Here is a 23,195-nt window from a genome sequence, read left to right on the forward strand (position 1 = left end):
AGATTCACCATGGAAATACATACAACAATATATACATCATACGAAAATACATACAAGAGCACATACGGTATACTATACTGTATAAGGGCATAAAAGTAAAATCACTAGACCTTCCCAATCGAATAAAACGGTAGCTTGAGAAGACATCGGGTTTTCGAATTTCCCCTTCGAATCGAGAACCAGCGCAGCTCCTCCTCCGCCTTCTCCTCCTCCTCCTTCTCCGCCTCTCGCCGTCTCTCCCTCGCCGTGCGGACGAAATCCCTAATCTATGCCTTGATTGCATCACTCTCTTGCTGTATCTTCTCCAAATTTTAGGGTTTCGGCGCTGCCCCAAACCCTAGTTGGTTTATCGATTTGAAGCTCGGATTCGCCGGAGATGATCTCGTGATCCGATGGAATTCCGACAGGGACTCGGGTACGAGAAGCACTGCCGGATCACCAACGCCAGTGACTCCGAGATCTTGCCCTCGCTGCCTCTTCCGTCTCTTCCTGTTTGCTGTGGGGATGAAGATCGCGTGCTCCAGCTTTCTGATGAGCCTGCTCGCCATGGACATCCGGTTGTTGATCGCCCTGATGTCCTTGATCATGCAAGCGTGATTGAGGGGCTTCTCAGGGGCTGTGATGTATCTTATCTGTGAGTTATCTGCTATGTTTTGCTTTTGAGGTTAGGGTTTAATTATGGTTCTAGTGGTGCAATGCTATTGTTTTTTTGGTGTAGAAATCTGAAAGAAGATGCAAGAGGTGTTCTTGAGAGCTCGGGGAACTATTCCAGGTTGTATTATGAAGTTCTCAAGTACAACCCTGATGCTTTTCAGTGTCAAGGTCCAGGTAAAAGATTTCTTGTTGCCTCCCGCCAACTTTAGTAGTTTTTATTTTCCCAGTTTAGAATGTGAATCAGAGTTATCAGCAAAGTTGAGGCCTTAATTTTGTTGTCGTCTTACTGTAACTTTAGTAGCTTTTTGTTTTCTTAGTTTAAATGTGAATTAAAGTTATACATCAAGCTAAGCGAATATATTTTGTCGTTAGTTTATCGTGTCGCTAGTGTTCTTAATCATGATGTTAGAATGTGAAGTGAAGAGTTATACACTAAGGTAGACCGTATCTTTTTGTCGCTTTACAATAATTGCATCACTTTTATTTATGTATTAGAATGTAAACTTTTGATTTCGCTGCTCCTTACACCTGGATTATTTTGTCGTACATCAACTTTGAGCTTGTTTTAGTATCCTGGTGGGCTATAGTAGGCTAAAGGAGTATAACTATTTGATCGCTTCTGCAAGTTGACTTGACATTATTCTGGAAGTGGTTAACTACTTTACGAAAGAAATATTACATTTTAGTCATATGTATTTTCAAATTGACTGATTCATCGTTGAATTTGTGTGTGGAATGGAGCCTGTATTCAAACTAGTATAAGTCTAAAGCATCCTAACCCTTTTTGTTTCCATTTTCATATATGCTCTTACAGGAAGAATTTATGCTCAGTGATAAAATTTGTTGGAAATTCTTGATCACTTTGTATTACTTTTAGTTTTGTTGATGGCCATTGAAAAGCTAGAACTGAATATTGAATCTCCTCTAAGTAATAATTCTGGAATATAAGTTTCCTTGTCAATGAAGCCTTGTGATATACATACGTGCATGACTTTTGATAACAGCACCTATTCTAAAGATTGTCTTTCTAGAAACATGTATTTGAAATTTGTTTCCATGAGTTAGTAGCTTCAACTTCTAAAAGTTGATGGCTTTGCGTTGTATGCAACTGGATGTTCATGATGTTTTATATCTTTTATTGCATAACATTGGAGCGATTATCATAGGTTGAGATGAGGTGAACCTTATTTACAATTTGGTCGTACAAAAACTTGGAATGAGAATTGTTGTAATTGTTTTTGGGGAACCAAGCATTCTCGAAGAGTTGCACATATTAAGACTGACCAAATTTTTATGGTAGAACAACCTAGATTTATTTCTGCCACAGAGAAATAAGATCCATAAATGGCTGGCTGTCTTGTGAGGATTTTGAGTGGTTGCTTGGTGTTTGAGTCTTAATATGAACAAAGGCTTCCTATTCTAGAATTGGATGCTTGGACTTAGATGAACACTAATTATTGATCATAAGATAGCAGAAATATCGTTGAAGTTGGTCAAAATCTCTTGTATGGGTAGGGACCATGACTTATTGCAGCTTGTTTCTGAAAGTTGATCTTTCCCAGTTTCGTTGCTACTGCCGGCCTTATGCAATTGCACTATCTTGAAGAGAGGCTTGGTGAAATAGCATTTTCAATCATATACAACTTAAAATCCGTCAATCTAGTGATTTGTTCATTCTGTATTTATGTTTCCTCCATCTTAGTGTAATCAACTGTTAGGTGGATGATGGTATATCTATTACTCTAATTTCCTATCGATGAGCTATTCGATGTTATATGTCTTGGTGGTTTTGAAACTTCACTTTTTTTACTTCAGTAAGAACAATGTCTTATTAATATTCCTGGCTTGAATAGTTGAATTGCATGTGACTGCTGTATCTCTTCATCTTATTCTTATTTTTTATATGCTGTTTCTTTTGGTCTCCAATAGCATCCAAGTTTTACCTAACAACTAATGTACTATTGTGTTCTCCAAGTGTCTCAGGTTTTGTTCGTGAGGATAGATTTCATGATCCAACGGATGAAATAAAGTTCTTTGAGCAAAATGCCCCCATTATTGGTCAACCACAAAGACAACATAAAAGCTTGCTCTCTGAGCATCTTGAGAAGAATGTTGTTCATGTAAGTCTACTTTTGTTACACCTGCTATTCAGTTGGATTTTCTTCTAAGCCTTGTGTTATTGGTTTTGCAGGACCCAACTAGTTCTGCTGCAAGAAAACCAAAACTTAAGAAGAAAGATGTCGATTCTACACTTCAGTCAGCAGGATATGATCTCTCTGATCATCAAGGTAAGAGTATATTCCTCTGTGGTCTCTGTTGCGTGTATTTTGCTATTTATTTTTGTTAAAAGTAAATTTGCATTTCTGTATTGGTAGGGCGCATTTCTAGCTTTTGTGAGATGGTTGAGGATTTCTGTGGGAGCGCAGAAGTCACTGATGATGTAAATGGAGCAGAGGTGTCAGTGCTTTCTTTGGCTGATGTGAAGCGACTTGTGAATGAACTAACGTCGATTCGTGCAAAGAAGGTTTTGCAGCTCATTCCTCTTGATACCTTAGTAAGACTCATAAATGTTCTGGATCATCAAATTCGACACTGCCAAGGTTGGTCCTTTGATGGAAATGAATATGTAAGTTTCAATACTCACTATAAATCAGCTGGATTTGTTTTTGGAGTGTTGCATTCTTTTATGCTGATAAGTGATTCTTTCTTTGGTTTGTATTAATCTTCAGTGATGAAGGGAAACCTATATATACTAGCTACTAGCTACTAGCTAGCTTTGTTTATTAGAAAAATATAGGAAAAGTAGTGTTATTATTGCCTGCTTCTTCTACCACTACTCATTTTCTGTGTTATTTATTCTAATTGTTGATCTTTTGCAGTCCTTATGTCTTTAATTGGTTATTTCTTGTTCACTGTTTGACATATCTAATGCAATCCTTTTTTGTCAAGGGCTCCAAATTCTTGCTCATTGCCACTTACATTTTTGTTTGAATTTTGTTTCATTTGTTAGGATTTTGTATATTTATAATATGGTTTTCTGAATATGGAGTAATTGCATTATTTTCATGCTCTTTGAAATCATTTTATGCTTAGGGTTTTGAATCTCGACTCTTTTTGTTGTCCTTGAAAACTATTATGATGTGGATTTAATAAATTAATTTTGGAGGTTTTCATGTGATGATTGAATTCCTAGGAATGGAGGTGGCTATTGGAGCATTAAAGTATCTTTAAAAAAATTCTTTTAAGGGGAATGTGTGCCTTTGCATCAATATATTATGCTTAGGTCAGCATGTGTTTGTGTTCCATATGGAGGAAATTACTGTTAACACCAGGCATGACAGGACTTTGTCAGCTTTCTCTGACTTATTTCTTTTTTGCCAAAAATGGAAACCATTAGTTCCTGCCTTCTGTTTGTGGGTTCTTGTCAAATCTAGTTTTGTATGCTGCTTAGAATGTGTGTAACTTTTTGCGAGAAAAAAGGTCAGCGGCTTCATTTTTATGTGTTCTCATGTTCTTTTATTTAGGGTGAAATGTCAATAGCTGAAAATTTATGTATGTATGCTTTGTTCAACATTCTTTAACAGAAATGCTTCCTTTGTCTGATGAATGCTCGGTCTCCCAGCCTGATCCAGATGCGGTTTTCTGTGCATTGGAGTCTACTCATGCTGCTCTAGCTATTATGGCGCATCAAGATATGCCAAAGCAGCTTTATAAAGAAGAAGTATGGGTTAACAATATATTCTTCTTAGCATCCTAATGTTCATAGTTTTCCAACTGTCTTGTCAAATAATATAATAGATTTAAGGCTAAGATTGCTGTTTTTTCTCCTTGTCTACCTATTAGGTGATTGAACGTATACTAGATCTTACAAGGAATCAGATTATGGAAAGCATGGCTGCGTGTAATCCAGCATTTCGAGCCCTTCACAAACCATGTGAAAATGGTTTGGTTGATGGTAAGAGCATCACTTTGAAGAGTTATTTTACCTGATAATGTTTTGGCTCATTTCATTTTTGCACCGACTTTAAACTGGTTTGTATCCTTTAGTTTTTAGAAGAATGAACTTTTTGCTAGATGTCTAGGAACAGGTCATGATTCTTCAGTGTCAACAAGTTGCTAATTAATTTGTTTTCTGTAACATGTGTGGCCTTGTAGTGAACTAAATGAGCTACTAGAGAAATTTTAAGGACAGAAATTTTAAGGACCTTGATTGATGCTATGCTGAAAGCTCATTAGCAACTGTATGATTTCATGCAGATAACATGATTTCCACTTATGAACATAGACAACACTCATTTTAGGAAACTTTAGAAGAAAGAACGTCCAGCCAGCTTCTGTGTCATTATTGATTGTCTTTTTCTATTTCTGTAGGCGATGAGGATGAAGATGATGATCTTGATAATGGATCAGTGACGAAGAAAAGGAGGAATACAAGGACTGCTAATATTCGGAAGTCCACAGGGAACAAGTGTGCATATCACTATTACTTGATTGTTTATGACTTTGTATGATTGGCTTTTCAGTGATTTAATTCTGCTTTGCTATCATCAGATCTCTTTAACTTGTATCGTTTCTAATGTATCCCAGGGTTTCGGCGACTGTTTCTTCTGTGATTCAGAAACTATGTTCAATTCTTGGGTTTCTCAAGGATCTCCTGTCAGTGGAGCGGCTAACAGATAGTTGCATCTTGCAGTTAGTTAAAACAAGTTTTTCAACCTTTTTGGTAGATAATGTACAGTTGTTGCAGTTGAAGTCTATTAATTTGATATGTGGGGTAATATTCTTTTTTGATCTATGTTCTGGCCATACATTAGTTTCAATATACGCATGTGTATGTTTATGTATTTATTTATCTATATATGTTGTGTTTAAGAATGCAGCATTTGTATCCAGGTATTTGCGTCATACACACAACACAGAAACTTCTTGATTGATGAAACACTTCAGCTTCTATGGAAGTTGCAAGTTTCAAAGCGTGCTCTCAGATCTTATCATCTTCCTGATGAGGAACAAAAGCAAATCCAGATGGTCACTGCCTTATTGATCCAGCTGGTTCAGTCTAGTGCAAACTTTCCTGAAACACTGAAGTCAACGCCAAGTTGGAATACTATTTTAGATGGCTCAGTTGAGGCAAGCTACCCAACTAAATGCCATGAAGGTGCAACTGAAGCGTGTTGCCTTTTCTGGACGAGTGTACTTCAGCGATTTACCCATGCCAAAGCGCAAGATATATCTGAGGCAAAAGTGATTTTGGAAAATCTTGTGATGGACCTACTAACAACATTGAACTTACCTGAGTATCCTGCATCTGCGTCTATTCTTGAGGTAATCTGATAACAACTGAAAATTATGCGCTTATTACCTTTTTTTAATAGTGTGATTTGTGCAGGTTCTTTGTGTCTTGCTACTTCAGAATGCTGGGTTGAAGTCAAAGGACGTCTCTGCTCGGACAATAGCTATTGACCTTTTGGGAACAATTGCAGCAAGGCTCAAGATTGATGCGGTCACTTGCAAGAGGGACAAACTTTGGGTTTTACGAGAACTAAATGATGAGTATGGTGAAGTTCCTAGTGACATGAAAGATGTGTGTTCTGTTTGCCTGAGTGGAAGAGGTGCAAATCTTGCTTGCCAGAGTTGCCAGAAATGTTTCCATGCAGATTGTATGGGAGTTGCTGGGCAGGAAATTTTGCTTCGTGATTGGTCTTGTCATATTTGTCTTTGTGAAAAGCAGCTTCTTGTTCTACAATCATATTGCAAATCACAGAGCAAAGATTCTGACAAAAGGGTCATTGCTAGCAAAGCTTCAGGGGCTTCAGATTCCATTACCCATTTAGAAGTCATTCAACAAATTCTTTTGAACTACTTACAGGAAACTACTACACAAGACGATGCAAATTTATTCACTCGCTGGTTTGTTGATTTCATTGCAATTGACATCTAGTTTCTATTAGTTGAAAATGTATAAACTCATTAACCATGTATCATGTATAGGTTCTATCTTTGTTTGTGGTACAAGGATGGGCCTCCATCGCAAGAAAGGATTATTTATTATCTTGCTAAACTGAAATCCAAAGCTATCTTGCGGGATTCTGGGGCTGATTTGTTATTGTCAAGGGATTGGGCGAAAAAAATATGTTTAGCTTTGGGGCAAAACAATTCCTTCTCAAGAGGGTTCGATAAGATCCTTTCTCTTCTCCTGGTAAGTATCTTTGATCCATTATCTTATATGCATTTATATGAGAAGTGTGTCTGATGTTAGTTAAAATGTCTTCTCCCAGGCAAGTTTGAGGGAAAACTCTCCTATACTACGGGCCAAAGCCCTACGCGCAGTGAGAATCTTGTTGGACTTTTGATTGTTAATATTGCAAGCAATTCCATTTTGTCAGATTCTTGATGTTTCTAATTTTTGTCACATCTGTTTTGAAATTAGGTAAGTTCTATAGTTGAAGCTGATCCAGAGGTTTTGTGTGATAAACGTGTTCAATGTGCTGTTGAAGGAAGATTTTGTGACTCTGCTATCTCTGTCCGTGAAGCTGCTCTGGAACTTGTTGGCAGGCATATTGCCTCTCATCCAGATGTTGGTTTGAAAGTGAGTTATGTTCTTGCAATTTATGGACTTCTTTGGACTTAGTTGTCTTACCAAGATTGTGGTGATTCTTTTTTTGCAGTACTTTGAAAAGGTTGCTGAACGGATAAAAGATACTGGCGTCAGTGTCCGAAAGCGTGCCATTAAAATTATTAGAGACCTATGTATTTCTAATCCTGCCTTTCCCGAAGCATCAAATGCTTTTATCGAGATCATTTCTCGTGTTAGTGATGAAGAATCTAGCATACAGGTGAATTTGCTTGTTAAGAAACCAGTTCTTATGCAAGAAATCTTTTTAGTTATTAGCAATTGAATTCAATTAGAGCTATTAATTGAAATTTGTTCATTTCACTGTTGTGGTATGTTTGAACAAATTGTGGCAGGACCTGGTTTGCAAAACATTTTATGAGTTCTGGTTTGAAGAACCTTCTGGAAATCAGACCCAGTTTGTTGCTGATGGTAGCTGTATCCCTATGGAAGTCGCCAAGAAAACTGAGCAGATTGTAGATATGTTGAGAAAGATGCCCAATCATCACCTTCTTGTTACCATTATAAAGCGAAACTTAGCGCTTGATTTTCTTCCACAATCTGCCAAAGCTACTGGGATCAATGCAGTATCACTGGCAACTGTCCGAAAGCGCTGTGAGCTGATATGCAAACGGCTATTAGAAAGAATTCTTCAGGTTGAGATTTTAAAGTCAACTCTGTTATTTTCTTGTTCGATTATGTTTCAGGTGTACTGATTTCCATTATCTTGTAAAAAATTAGGTAGAGGAGGGAAGTGATGAGGATGATGAGGTCCGTGCGCTCCCTTATGTACTAGCTTTGCATGCTTTCTGTGTTGTGGATCCAATGCTGTGTGCCCCTGCAACCGATCCATCCCAATTTGTTGTCACATTGCAGCCTTACCTTAAGAATCAGGTTCTTGATGCTTACTCCATATATAAACTTCTTATGTTGTTCCTGAATTATAAGTAATCAGCTTGATGTTCTTTATAATGTTCTTCATATATCTACAGGACATATGGCAACTCCTATACATATTTAAATTCATTATTATTTTCAATTTTGATATTTGATAGAAATAAATATGTATATGTATTCAATAATCAAATATGTGTGTATATGTACATAGATTAGTGTGAAGCCGCTTACAGTGCTGTAATAGGGTGGTGCCTGGCTACATTTTCCTTCATCTTAGGCTGCCAAAAGTCCTCACAGTTATAGTCCCTGATTTGAGTTTCTTGACTGTGTGCCTATTTGTGGTTTTAGATCATCAAAACACTGGTGGCCCACGAGACAGTCTATAAAGATTTTAGTCTGGACCCTCCCAACTATTGAAAACTGAAGCTAAAGATGATGGAATTATGGACAATAGGAATTGTTATCTGGCTTCATCTCATTCAAAAATAAGATCTGGAAAACGGTAGTAAGCTATGGATTTCTGCACTAGATAGCTTTTGTCATCTCATTTTGGCATATTTTATGGGCGCCTTCCAGGCATTTATACCTCCTTCGAATTGTGGAAAGCTGTGAGATACCTGTGATCCTTTTTATCATTTTATTAGTTTTATTATTATTTTTGTTAGCCTTGGTTTGATTTCTTCCCTGGAATCGCCTCCAAAAGTCTTTATGGCATGTATTGAAGATTTCCCTATGTATGAACATGGCTAGACAACCAAGGACAATATTCAACTTCCAAAGTTGTAAAAGGCTAAGGTATTCTTTCTACCTTGGCCGCCTTGAAGACTAGTGGCATTGGTGGAGAAGAAAATGGAGAAAAGACTTCTTAGTGACATGTAATTTTACATTAGAGGTTCTCGAGACACTAGTGCTGAGATATGTATATATGCACGACTACTTCTAAGATGCTTTTGTTTGCATTCATTAGTGATCTAATGGATGCTACATAAATCATGCCATTATGATTTTATGTTGGCCTAAATAATTCAGTTCTAATTGTTAAAATAGATTGTTTGCTGTGTTTTAGTGATTTCTCTGTGATCATCACATTGTTGATCCTTCTTCCTTATGTAGGTTGACAATAAAGCAATTGCTCAATTGCTTGAAAGTATAATCTTTGTAATTGATTCTGTCCTTCCATTGCTCCGGAAACCACCTCAGAATGTTATTGAGGAACTCGAGCAAGACCTAAAGCACATGATTGTACGACATTCTTTTCTGACCGTTGTCCATTCCTGTATCAAGTAAGTTCTAAAATAAACTGTAGTTCAAATTGCTATATAATTAGCACCACTATTATAATTTCCAGTTAATACTCCTGTTTTGATGAGCTATTTCCATCACTAATCACTATGGTGTTTCATTCAAATTGTCTTTGTTTGAATTATTGCCATTTCTTTTTAATTATGCTGGCCCTCTGAAAAAAAATTATTGTTAGAATGCCCTTTAATATTTTGTGAACAAAATATGCTGTTAGCTGGAGCTCATGTATTCAAGTTTTATTAAGGTATTAACAACTGGTGATTGGTCAATCCTATAATTATCCGTTGCAAGTACTTGTGATTAATGGGTATTTTTAATTTTGCAATCTGTGTTCATCTGCCTTATTAGACAAATGCCAAGAAGCAAGAACTCTGCAATGCAGTTTTCATGGTGAAATAATTTCCACATTTATGTAGTTGGGATGGTTATTTGATAGTTAATGTTGATTCATTTTTCTTATTTCTCAGTTATCAGAATCAGCTCAACCTTCACCCTTCATCCTTTTTTCATCTCTTAAAAAAAACATTTTTGGGGAGTCTGGGTGATCTTCGTTGAATTCTTGTCTTCATTGTTCTCTACACATTTTGAATTGTTCATTTTAACTTGTTTATATGATGTTATCTGCTTTTCTAGATAAATTTTATATTCAATCAGAACTATTTCTTTTTCTTCCAGGTGTCTTTGTTCACTTAGTAAAATTGCTGGGAAAGGTGCAAGCTTAATTGATTACCTGATTCAGATATTTTTCAAACATTTGCATGGACCTAGTTCAGATAATCGACAGGTATAACCTTTTTTCGGATGTAGACAATTTTTTCTTTCTGATTTTAGATCATGCTTATGTTTGCGATGCTTCTTCATCAGCATAGTAGCACATAATATATTGTGCAACAGGTGCTGCTATAAGCTCTTGAAAACTCTTGATGCTTATTATATTGCTAAGTATGCAGTGCTATATATAAATCACCCTTCTCATGTAGTGTGATTTATGCAAATTTCAGCTGTTGGGGCGTTCTCTTTTCTGCCTTGGCTTGCTCATTAGGTATGGTAATGAACTAATTTTAGCAAGGATTCGTGAACCTCTTCATGTAGTGAAGAGTCTCTCCTTGCTTAAAGGATACCTACTCATGGAGGATTTTGGCTTGAAAGTTCGAGCTTTGCAGGTGATTCTTATATTTTCTATTTAAAATTTGTTTCCTTGTTCTTAAGATTACATATTCTCGAGTTAATCTCTGTTTCTGCAGGCATTAGGACATATCTTGATTGCTAGGCCTGAGTGCATGTTGGAAAAAGATATTGGGAAAATATTAGAGGCTTCACTGTCTGCTGAGGCTGATACTCGAGTGAAGGTATTATTTTAATTTATTTCTTTACCAATATTTTCACGGCCACTTGACTTTTCCTACTTGGCAGATGCAAGCGCTGCAAAATCTGTATGAATACCTCGTTGATGCGGAAAGCCAACTCAGTAAAGATGGTGTGAGCAAGGCTGCAACTGAATATCCTGAAGACATTAGCAATAAAGTGCCTGTGGCTGCAGGTGCCGGAGACACTAATATCTGTGGGGGTATCATTCAGCTGTATTGGAATAACATATTGGAACGATGCTTGGATGTGAACGATCAAGTTCGACAGTTTGCTCTTAAGGTGCAAAACGAATAATTTGGGTTTATGCTTTAATCATCTGATCATGCTTTAATTCTTGGTTGTCTACTGCAGATTGTTGAAATTGTTTTGCGGCAAGGCCTGGTCCATCCTATTACATGTGTTCCATGCCTTGTTGCACTTGAAACTGATCCCTTGGAGAGCAACTCAAAGTTGGCTCATCATCTGCTCATAAACATGAATGAAAAGTATGGTGAATACAAACTACCTCTGATTTGGTAAAGCTTGTGTTTAGAAATTAGGGCATGAATGTCAACTAATGGAATTTTTTTTTGTAGATATCCTGCTTTTTTTGAAAGCCGTCTAGGAGATGGTCTCCAGATGTCTTTTAAATTTATTCAATCAATGGCAGGCGATCATAATGTTTTCTCAGGACAAGTGAAAGGAAAATCTGATAGCAGCAGGCTAGCTTTTGTCAGGCATGGCATATCTCGAATATACAGGCTTATTCGAGCCAATCGTGTTTCAAGGAACAAATTCATGCACTCGATAGTGCGGAAATTTGAATCTGCCAGTTGGATTTATTCATCACTTCCCTTTCTTGTGTAAGTGATGATTATTCTTTTGAAGTCTGTACCCTTTGATTTTCCATGTTTAGTTATGTTTGACACCACTCATTCTTTTTGTAGATACTGCACAGAAATTCTGGCCTCCCTCCCATTTTCATGCCCCGATGAACCCCTTTACTTAATTTATGACATAAATCGAGTGGTACAACTTAGAGCTGGGGCGATTGAGTCCAGTATAAAAATGTGGAGCAGCTCCTCCCAGCAGCAGGATTCATTGAAGGCCTGGGATGAGAATCATATGGGCAATGTCTTTTCAGTTCATCAAGTGTCTGATCAGACCCTATCTGATTCTACAATGACGACATCAGATAATTCTTGTGGTATTTCTAAGGAAGATCTGCAGAAGTCTCAGGTAGGTTGTTTCTTTGAAATAAATAGCCTCAGACCACACATGTTCATTTTGTTGCATCTTTATGGGCTTGAAATTACGCAGAAATTGAAAATCTATAAACAAAGCTTTCCTCATTTCCCAATATTTTGGCTTTCTATACAGCTGTCCCTTTCAAGTGATTTAAAAAAAAAAAACGAAATGAAGCAGAGCTTGTTTGTTCTTTTTGTCAAACTGACTATGAGGAATTTATTTTACCATTTTGTATGATATAATCTGTCATGGTTTTCTTCCTATTGCTAGTAACTGTCACTGCTGTTTTGAACTCTTCTTGATTCTTTAGGCTGATTTTCATGATGCAATTGCTTTGCAACTCCTACTAAAGCTGAAAAGACATTTGAAGATTGTTTACAGTCTGAACGATGCTCGATGTCAGGTGTGTTTTTTGTGGGAAAGGTTTTGGTGATATATACACAAACTTCACAGCATGAGCTTATAACTAATGAATAAGATTTTTGTTTGATTTTGTGAATTAGGCCTTCTCTTTAAAGGAACATCCGAAGGTTGGCGAGACAATCTCCAGGCAAAACATTCCCTTTAACATGAGTGACATTTCAATTACTTTGCCGACCTCTTACCAAGAGATGGTTCAGAAATATCAGGTAATAAACTTAAATTGATGCCAATGTTCTGATTATCCTTCTTTGAACACTCCCAGAAGCCCATTCCTCATTCTGCTTTGGTAATAAAAAATGTCCATCTAAAATTATGCAGGAATTCAAGACAGCGCTGAGGGAGGACACTATGGACTATACTACCTACTCGGCAAACATCAAGAGGAAGCGCCCGACCCCAAGAAGCTCACGAGGTGGGAGGGGTACCCAAGAAAGGTTTGACGATGGTGATGATGATGAGGACGATGAAGACTGGACTGGCGGGGCTCGCAGGCTCAGCTTCAGCGGTCAAAAGAGGGTAACCCGGCAACGGTTGTAAGTATGACCAATAGCATTACTAACTGTACATTATGAAAGATTTCCTTTAGGCCAATTTGAGAGAATAGGGAGGTAATTCAAAATCATTTCTTCACCTGTTTTAGATGTCTCTCATTGTAGTTTGTACTCTTAAGAAAGGGTAGTGCTCTTAGTGTTTTTGTAGCTTTTGCTCTCAACATAGTCAGGGGCTGCAGCAGCTTTTATATTCGGATTTTGCTTCTTCAAATCAATGAAATTCATTCTTCTTTTTATTTTTATTTTTTATAAGTATTATTATTATTAATATTTGCAAATAATAAACTGGGAAGTCAGTTGCCAGGTTATATAACTAGTTTACATTTGGTTCTGGTCTATGAATCAAGTGTGAAGTTTTATTCTTTTCAATCATCTTCAGCTTCTCTTCTGGAACTCTCTCCATTTATCAAAATTTGAACTTAAACTTAGTCAGAAGGCTCCAAAATTGCTGTATTATACCTGTAAATTGATATAATATTGCACTTAAATTATTTGCCACGGGTAATTCCAGAATCAATTTGCCACCATACGAGAAGTTCCAGAATCAATTATCATTCCAGAATCAATTATCAAAGGTTGCACTTAAAATATATGCACCATGCGAGTAATTCCAGAATGCACTTAAAATATATGCACCATGCGAGTAATTCCAGAATGCAAGATCGCCAGTAATATGTGCCACACCATGCTAGTAATTCTATAACCAATGTACAATCAAATGAAAAAAAAAACAAGGTGAAACATGAATCTCGGTTGCTCTTTTCATCATTCTTCAAGCTATCCAAATTATTCTTCAAAGCCATCCAAAATACTATTGAGCTGCTAGGAGGCCTACCGTAATCCATATCCTCTCAACCACAAAATTATCCTCTCAACTACAAAATTTCAGAATCGATATCTGTGTATTCATCGTATGCCTCTTCTCTTCTGTAATTTCCACAAAACCGATAAAGCATGCAACCAATATCACCACTCCAATTGTAACATTCTCTATAGGATAAGCAGTGTCTTCAACTTCAGTTAAGTGTGCTTGCTCTGCATGAGATGTTGGTGGCCTGCTGCTCTTCCATACGCCGGTGATCAGGGGCATCAATACCCTAAGAAAAAGAAGGTCGTCTATGTTAATTTATAATTGAAAAGCTCTGGACTGACTGGACTACTGACTGGACTGCTGACTGGACTACTGACTGGACTACTGACTAAGTATTTTAAAAGTCCGTCCTTTCATTTATAATTCCTACTTAAATAATTTTCACTCTAATAAATATCAAAATATTAATAAAATAATTTGAAATAATTCTCAATAATAATAATTATAATTTTAAATAATGTTTTCTATTTTAATAATATTTTTTTTTAAAAAAAATTAGGTTGAAAAAAACACAAATAAACAATTTAAATAATTATAAAATAAACGAGAGGTTAAAATGTAAAAAAGACAGTGATTTTGCTTATAAAATACTCCTTCAACAGTCTAGTTAATAACTAGTCAAAAATATTCAGTCAGTAGTCCAATCAGCACCCAATTTGACATTGATGTGATGTCATTTAGATAGTAAAATTTATTTTTAAACATGGCAATAATTATTATTATTATTATTATTATTATTATTATTATTATTATTTATGTGTATATTTGTATAACCAACTGTTTTACATAGTTTAATGATTTTTATTTTAACTAAGTTCAAGCTGGCACTTTTATTTTAATTAATACTTATTAAACTATTAATTTAGCATTTAATAGGAAAAATTAAAGCGGAAATTAACCAGATAAATTCTAACTTTTGATTTATGCTAAAAATATTACATATATGATTATAACTGAGGAATGAGAAATGACAAGAAATTTTTTTTTATGTGTCAAAAGTATTACACATAAGTTTTTTTTGTTAACATAATACCAAGTAACATTAAATTTACTAAATATAGCATTTAACTAAATATGAATATTACTGAAAATAATCTCCTTCTATATATATATATCTAGATATATATATTAAGGCCATTTTCGCTAGCATGCCAAGAACAACTAAATAATTATACTCATCCGGTCTAAAAACTTATATATATATTCACCTAAATCATGTATACCTCTCAAACAAAAAGGAAATGGAAAAACTTTACAAAATAACTTACTTCAATATTATTAACATAATGAAAAGCTTGCTAAAAGAAGACAAAACTTTGGTGAATATAATTAAGTTTGACTAATTTAAAGTTTCTATTGAAAAGAGTACTTCTTGCCTCAAATAAAATTGTGGTTTATATCCCCAAAAGGAAATGCTTATGACAAACATACCATCATAAGAACCTGGGCCTTTAATGACAAGTTACTTGTGCATTGCTCAGGATTTTCAGTTGATACAGTGAAAATCAACCGTTCATCAAAAATTACTTCCCCTGATGAGCCATTACCATCAACATTTCTTATAAAAAATTCAGAATTAGCATTCCTTGAAATGTTAATCTCTCTTCTGCTTTCTTTGTCTAACAAAGCATCCAGTTGCTGCTTTTTGGGAAGAGAAAGCAGGGCGAACCCACTGAGGCCGGGCAGGCGTCGCATGAGCTTTTGAGTGGAACAAATGGGGATGGGACCGCGCTCACATGGCGCTAGAACCATCCGTAGACATAGGAATGGGGGTGGGGCGGGGAATGGGATCCCCGTCCCCATCCCCGCTCTCCACGGGGCGGGGATTCCCCGGTTAAAATTCCCATGGGGAAAAAAATCCTCCCCGCTCACTCCCCGTGGGGATCCCACCACGGGGAATCTCCGCTCGCCCAAAACATTAATATAAAAATTTTTCAATAAATAATTATAATATTTCAATGCGATTTATATTACTACGTCTAAAAGATGTTATATACTATTGAAAATAAAAAAATATAATGTATGATGAAAAAATCTAGACAAATGGATATTTGAATAAAAAAAATATAATGCTTATATGTAGCAACACATGGATATTTGAATAAAAAAAAATCTAGACAAATTACAATTACCTAATTATCCAATTCATTTAAATAAAAATAAATAATTAGTTTTTTTATGAATATTAGAAATTTGAAAAATTAGAAGTTTGAATTTTTAATTTTTGTAGATATATTATATAATAATTTTATTAAAAATAATTTAAGATTTTTATTAAATAAATATGTTTTTAATGAAATATATAAATTTAAATAATTAATAAGTTGTATGAAATAATTGTGAGTTCCATAATAATAACTAAAAATATTAACAAATAAATATTTATTGATTATATATATAATATTATGTTAATGTTGAAATAATCTTTAATAAATATATTAAAAATATATAATATATTCTTTTGGGGAATCCCCGTGGGGCGGGGAGACCATTCCCCGCCCCCGCTTCCCGCCCCGCTAGGCGGGGAGGAATTTTTCCCCGCTTCCCGCCCCGCGGGGGATGTTTCGGGGAATCCCCGTCCCGTCGGGGCGGGGCCCCGCGGGGAACGGGGATTCCCCGCCCCACCCACATTCCTACGTAGACAACCACTATTCACAACTCCCAGAAATGTGCCCTCAGCCGAGAATCGAACTCTCACCACTCGGTGAGAGCTCTATCGGCGATCTGTGTACCAATAGACCCAAAGTTCGTTGGCATCAAGTTGCTGCCTTAGCATTGAGACAGTTTTTAGACAGTCAAACAGCCCACATTAAGCTTAAACCAGCAAGCAAAACTGCACAATATGATGGCCATTAATAATTGTATTGCAAAGAAGCATAAAGAATTATTCTTGTTAAGAGAAATGGACCTACCTCAAGCCTCAAAAGTGGTTCATCTTGTTGGAAAACTGATTAGGAAATTGGAGACAAATTGATGTGTGTGGTGCTGTTTAGAAGACTGAATAATAGTGTGATGCACTTAGTTTGGTTATTGTCTGCATGTTGTTTGGATTAGCTTTACTTTGAATCTTTACTGTATTCCTTTGTTTGTATTAGCATGTATTATGTGAAATGCTTGACTGGCATTCACTATCAGTAACTCTATATTTTTCAGTGTTTGTGAATCAATGAAGTGCATCAATTTCTGAATCATCATATTGAATTGGTTTCTCTTCAGTTCAGTGTAGTGTGAGATAGTGTGTGTCTTGCTGAGAGCTTGAAGAACAATATATCATTAAAAGGATCCTATCATTTCCTCCCCTTGATCAGGAAGAGTTCTTAGACCAAGTTGGCACCGAAAAAGATCAAATTTCTGATAGCTTAATGCTTTGGTGAACACATCCGCAAGTTGATCATTTGTACCACAATGGAGCACACAAATTTGTTCTTCTTTAACCAAATCTCTTATGAAATGATAACGTGTATCTATGTGCTTCGTTCGACCATGATGGATTGGATTTTTCGCTATAGAAATAGCAGAGATGTTGTCACAATATATCACTGATGATCCTGATTGCTTCTCAGATAGATCCTCCAACAACCTGCGCAGCCAAACTGCTTCACAAGCCGCAGCAGTGAGAGCAATGTATTCTGCTTCGGTGCTGGAGAGGGCTGCAATGGCTTGTTTCTTTGAACTCCAAGCAATGACAGCAGAACCAAGACTAAAACACCATCCTGTTGTACTTCTTCTATCATCTAGAGAATTCCCCCAGTCGCTGTCTGAGTGTCCGACCAGGCTGAAATCCTCACTTACTGTATAAAGTAAACCAAGATTTAGTGTTCCACATACATACCTCAGTATCCTTTTCAGGGCTCCAAAGTGATGTGTAGATGGAGAATTCATGAAGCGAGACACAACAGACACTGCAAACATTAGGTCTGGGCGAGTGTGAGTTAAGTACAGAAGTCTACCAACAATGTTCTATACTTAGTAGGACAAACACTCCCAGAATTATCTTGTGAGTGCAAATGCTCATTTGAATTTAGTGGAGAGGCCACTGGTTTGCAATTCATCATTCCTGATTTGATTAATAGATCCACTGCATACTTATGCTGAGACACAAATAGAGAGTCTTGAAGCTGAATCACCTCTAGCCCGAGAATGTACTTCAATTGACCAAGATCAGTCATTTCAAAGATACTCATCATCTCCTCTTTGAAATCCTTTAACATCCTCTCAGATGACCCCATATAAACAATATCATCAACGTATAAACATAGCACCAAAATATCAGTTTCTTGTTGCTTCTTGTACACTGTTGGTTCATTTAGGCTTCGAACAAATCCCATCTGAGTAAACTGAGAATCAATACGACTATACCAAGCTCTCGGAGCTTGGCGAAGTCCATATAAAGCCTTTCGAAGCTTACACACCTTGTCTTCTTCTCTTGAGATGATAAAACCATCAGGTTGATGAACATACACCTCTTCCTTTAATTCTCCGTTTAGAAATGCAGTCTTGACGTCGAGTTGATACAATCTCCATCTTCTTTGTATTCCTAGTGCCATGAAAAGACGAATGGTTTCCATTCGAGCTACCGGAGAGAAGATTTCATCAAAGTCTTCACCCTCCCGTTGTGCATAGCCCTTTGCCACAACTCTTGCTTTCTTCTTTAACAGTGTTCCATCTGGTTTGAATTTAGATTTGAACACCCATTTTAAACCGATCGCCTTCTTCCCTTCAGGTAGAGTAATTAACTCCCATGTTTGGTTTTTAAGGATAGCTTCAATCTCCTCATTCATAGCAGCAATCCACTCAGGATTTGCTTTTGCTTCATCGTAAGTTGATGGGTCTGCAGCTGTTAGAGCAAAAGAGCATGAAGAGTAAATTTCTGTGAGATTTCTGTACCTCGCCGGAGCTCGGCCGTTGCTGGTGGTGTTCGTTGAGTTTCCTGGAGATGAACTGTTTGGAAGAGGATGAATCTCAGACCGTTGATCAGAGGCTTCTAACGGTTGAGATACAATTATATTCTCTTCATCCTTGTCAGCAGGTGGCGCACAAACTGAGGTTGCTGAGCTGGCCCAATCCCAGCGTTTATTTTCGAAAAAGCGTAGATTCCTGCTGATGTGGACGCGCTTTGAATCCGGATCAAACACCCGATAGGCCATCGAACCCTCGCAGTATCCAATCAGAACGCAAGGTGATGACTTGGCGTCAAACTTGGATCGTTGCTGTGAGTCAACGAGGCGATGAGCCATGCAACCGAAGACTCTAAAAAAATTCACTCTGGGTTGTGACCCAGTCAAAGCTTCAAATGGAGTTTGACTCTCAAGTGCCCGAGTCAACGATCTATTTGAGATGAAGACAGCAGTCGCCACTGCTTCTCCCCAGAACTCCGGTGGCAATCCGGCCTCCTGCAGCATAGTACGTGCCATCTCGGTGACAGTCCGATTTTTTCTCTCCGCAACGCCGTTTTGCTGGGGCGATCTCGGAGCGGTGAGTTGATGGAGAATGCCATTGAGATTACAGAATTCCTTGAATTCCAAAGACATAAACTCTCCTCCCCTATCAGTCCGAAATGCTTTCACTGGCAAGGAGTGCTGCTTCTCAACAAGAGATTTGAATGTTTTGAAGTGATAGAGTGCTTCTGATTTTAATTTCAGAAAATATGGCCAGCAATACCTGGAATAGTCGTCAGTTAAGAGCATAAAATAGAGGTTACCTCCAATGGTTGGGGTCTTCATTGGTCCCTACAAGATCACCATGGACCCGCTTCTAATGGAACTTTTGCACGAGTGGCCAAACCTTTTCAGAATTCTTTTTCTCGGTTTGTTTTCCCGAGTGAGCAAGCTTCACATGGATCAATAATAGAGATGGGAGATAGCCCACGTACAATCTTCTTCTCATATAGATGCTTCGAGTGTATTTGAGTTCACATGACCGTATCTCTTATGCCGGAGATTTGAGTCTTCTTCTTGTGTCAGTATAGGCATAATTTACATCTTTAGCACCAAGAGGAAATAACCTGTGTTTTGTCATGCAAACCTGAGCCACAACATTCTTTGATTTTGTTTCACTGATGGAGCATAACCCTTTTGAAAAGTTTACATCATATCCAGAGTCCAATAGTTGTCCCACACTTAACAAGTTGTGTGTTAAGTTTGGCACTAACTGGACCTTTGTAAGAGTGATCCGCTTGCTCGAGTTTGTACCCAAAGGAATAGACCCAATTCCTTCAACCTGAAGAGCTTTCCCATCTCCAAGCCTTATAGTTTTGTTTTCAGTGAATTCAAGAGATTGAAACAAGGATTTTTTCACCTGTCATATGGTTAGAACATCCGCTATCAATGAGCCACGTTCCACCATCTTCATTCACGAGATCATCATCTCACCGCCATGAACACAACTCCTTCTTCATCTTTTATCCTTGCATTCTTCTCGTAACATTAACCTCCTTGTTTCTATACCAACATTGAGCCTTTACATGCCCAAATTTCTTGCAAATGAAGCATTGAACTCCTTTGTATTGTCTTGCATTGTTACTTGTACTCCCAGCTTCTGTAGTTGAGCGTCCTCCGGTTATATTTCTTCCCCGTCCTCTTGCTCTTCCTCGGAAGTAACCCCGGCCGCGTCCTCTTCCTCTGTTGCCATGATCTCCATAATGAGAGCTTTTGGCATGCATAGCTTTTTCTTCATCTGGTTCACTTGAAATATCAAGTATGGACTCATGGTTTCTCAATGATCCACTGAGATCATCAAGGCTCAACGTACTCAGGTTTTTGGCTTCAATAATTGAATGCACCACCTGTGAGAACCTTGGAGTAAGGCTTCTCACAATTTTGCTTACCACTGCCTTTTGTGGGAGTGTCTCACCCATCATTCGAATTTTATATACTACATCAAGGACTCTACTGATGTAGTCTTGGACTTTCTCTCCATTCTTCATCTTCAAAGCATCGAATTCTCTTTGGAGTGAGTGTAGTTGCACTGTGAGATTCTCAGTATTTCCTTGAAACTCCTTTTTGATGATCTCCCAAGCATCCTTTGCCGTTTTGGCCTCAGTGATCCTGATAAGGATCCTTTTATCAAGTGCTTGTTGAATGAGGAAGAGAGCTTTTGCATCCTTCTTCATGCTTTCATTAATTCTATTCCCATCTCCTTCCTCACTGAACCCCTTTTCAACTAGGTTCCATAGATCTTTAGACCGGAACATGGTCTTCATCATCAAGCTCCAGAGGTTGTAGTTCTCACCATCGAAGAGTGGAACATTTGGATCTCTTGCTGAAGAAGAACTGGCCATCTCTGATACCAATGATAGGATCCTTTTATCACATCTTTCCTGTTACAAATGGGAGTTGAAGAACCAGTAAGCATCATTAGTCAGACAGTAAACTGTGTAATATAATCTGACAACAGTAATTTAAAGCAGCCAAAGATGGAGTTGAGAATATAAATCCATATATATATATATATATATATGTTTAGCCTTCAGTTATAGAGAGCATTGGCCAAAAGCAGATTTTCCAAGAGATCATAACAATCAAACAAAATCTATATCATAGCTTTACTCCAAATCTCAAAATTTTTACTTCCATTTTAGAACATCAAGTTCATGATTCATTTGAAGTAGAGAGCAAATCTGCACAACTGAATTTGCAAAGTTACCCAAGACATCTCAATGCCATTTGATGATCTTGAAGTCAATTCAGAGGATTTGTAGCCTTTTTTATTTTTTGGATTTCAGCCTTCAGCTTTTACATTTGCTCCTGCATAAAACATAATAAGGTGTCAAATCAAGTTGATTTCTCAACACTAGAAAAGACAAAATATGTTGCCTATTATGTTTTAAGTCCAAATTTTCAATGTTATGAAGTTGAAGTAATATAACCAGAGTTGCTCCAGATCTTAGTCAGCTAGCTTGCCTGAATATTTGAATCTTCCAGGTTGCTGACTGCTTGCTCTGATAACCTTAAAAGAAAGCTTGCATATTACTTTAAGTTGCGAAATATAATATCATTGAGCAAGTCTTTCTTCCCTAAAATTCATCATATTTAGTATTGTCTTTGCTAATGAATTCTATAGTTATAAATTCAACAAAGTTATATTATAAGATGTCAGTTGTGAAGACATGAATAATTGTACTTAACCATGCCATTATCCAGGTACTAAACTAAGGTCATATCATCATCCAGGTCCTTAAGAATTCCATTTATTGTTCAAACAATGAAGGTTTTTTTGCACAATAGACTGGTAAGAGTGCTGTGTTGTCATCTGAGTACCTATTAATTGGGACATTCACAGTATTTTCAGATTTTGTTGTTTTGGTGATTGACATTTCTTATAGGAATAACTTTATAACAAAAGGTAGAAGCCATGAGATTATTATGATGAGTTAGAAGTTCATGATTGCTTTTGAAATGTCCACTAATTAGAGATGAAGTATTGGGACTAGTCATGATATCATTAATACTTGGTTTTTTACTTTGTTTTTTAGACTCCATTCTTTTAAAGAAATTCTGAGCATGGCTTGACACTTGTGTTGCCATTTTTTCTCACAAAAATCTTTGCTAGAATTCATTTTAATAACAAGATGAGCAACAAGTCAATACTTTGAAAGAATTAATAGAAAATAAATAAATAAATAAAGAGAGAAGAATGAATGCATCTTACTAAAAATGAGGAATCACTCATATATATAAGACTCTCAGGAGTTGCTCATGAGTCCTACTCCTTACAGATAAACACAACTTGCATTAATGTGAAGATTTGTTGTATAAATAATTTATATAAGTACAGCTTGTTACAGAGATGACCAATAAAGTAAAATTATATAAATTTTATGGAGTATTTTTGAAAACAAAGTGATTTTGGTAATTTTTTTTTTCCCAGTGCACTTCCATATTGAGAAGGAAGGGGATAGAGTAGCAATTTATACAAAATGAAAAACAAACCTTTGATGTTATGATCATTTCACTGATCTCAAAGAAATTATAAAAAAAGTGATAGAGTAGTCCTTTTATCTTTGTAGCTGGGTAGGCATGTGTCTCTTTCTTCCTGTCTTGCTTTTGCTCACTGTTTTCATCATCTCTGGTGAGGATTTCAGTATGTTATTTACTTTTAACATTTTCTTGTTCGCGGCATTTTTTGTTGTACTCCTCTGTTCTCTTCTTTTTTAATAAATTGGTGATTTATTCACTTTATTCACAAAAAAAAAGAAGAGAAACTATACTCAAACATAAAAAAACATATAATTTTATTAATTCCATTAATCCCATAAAAACAAAGAAGAAGAAAAAAAAAAAGGCCCTTA

At 36.7% G+C, this 23,195-nt stretch overlaps 1 protein-coding gene across 3 annotated transcripts; it reads left to right on the plus strand.

Annotated features, from left to right (window-relative positions):
- Positions 1 to 162: 162 nt before the first annotated feature.
- On the plus strand, positions 163 to 13,271 carry LOC120276683 (sister chromatid cohesion protein SCC2). 3 transcript variants are annotated; one of them, XM_039283354.1, is made up of 28 exons: positions 163 to 634; positions 719 to 828; positions 2,638 to 2,774; positions 2,846 to 2,942; positions 3,030 to 3,280; positions 4,277 to 4,375; positions 4,498 to 4,609; positions 5,026 to 5,122; positions 5,242 to 5,428; positions 5,548 to 5,979; positions 6,044 to 6,564; positions 6,646 to 6,853; positions 6,933 to 6,983; positions 7,085 to 7,243; positions 7,323 to 7,490; positions 7,624 to 7,923; positions 8,009 to 8,161; positions 9,278 to 9,447; positions 10,142 to 10,250; positions 10,468 to 10,629; positions 10,711 to 10,815; positions 10,880 to 11,113; positions 11,186 to 11,319; positions 11,410 to 11,676; positions 11,761 to 12,052; positions 12,372 to 12,464; positions 12,565 to 12,690; positions 12,803 to 13,271. In XM_039283354.1, the coding sequence occupies exons 1-28, from the start codon at positions 393 to 395 to the stop codon at positions 13,019 to 13,021; spliced, it is 5,235 nt and encodes a 1,744-aa protein (XP_039139288.1). In that variant the 5' UTR covers positions 163 to 392; the 3' UTR covers positions 13,022 to 13,271. The 3 variants fall into 3 exon arrangements, with proteins under 3 accessions (XP_039139288.1, XP_039139287.1, XP_039139289.1); XM_039283353.1 differs by having other exon boundaries at positions 3,030 to 3,254; positions 4,239 to 4,375; XM_039283355.1 differs by lacking the exons at positions 163 to 634; positions 719 to 828; positions 2,638 to 2,774; positions 2,846 to 2,942 and having other exon boundaries at positions 3,167 to 3,280; positions 4,239 to 4,375.
- Positions 13,272 to 23,195: the final 9,924 nt, after the last annotated feature.

The sequence above is a fragment of the Dioscorea cayenensis genome, chromosome 15 (genome assembly GCF_009730915.1).
Source record: "Dioscorea cayenensis subsp. rotundata cultivar TDr96_F1 chromosome 15, TDr96_F1_v2_PseudoChromosome.rev07_lg8_w22 25.fasta, whole genome shotgun sequence".
NCBI lineage: Eukaryota > Viridiplantae > Streptophyta > Magnoliopsida > Dioscoreales > Dioscoreaceae > Dioscorea > Dioscorea cayenensis.

Excerpts from the sequence above, each read along its gene's own strand:
- LOC120276683 (XM_039283353.1), top strand. The coding sequence starts at position 393 with ATGGAATTCCGACAGGGACTCGGGTACGAGAAGCACTGCCGGATCACC. Across the intron at positions 3,255-4,238 it reads TCAAATTCGACACTGCCAAG|AAATGCTTCCTTTGTCTGAT; the intron begins GTTGGTCCTTTG and ends ATTCTTTAACAG. Across the intron at positions 11,677-11,760 it reads TCATCACTTCCCTTTCTTGT|ATACTGCACAGAAATTCTGG; the intron begins GTAAGTGATGAT and ends TTCTTTTTGTAG.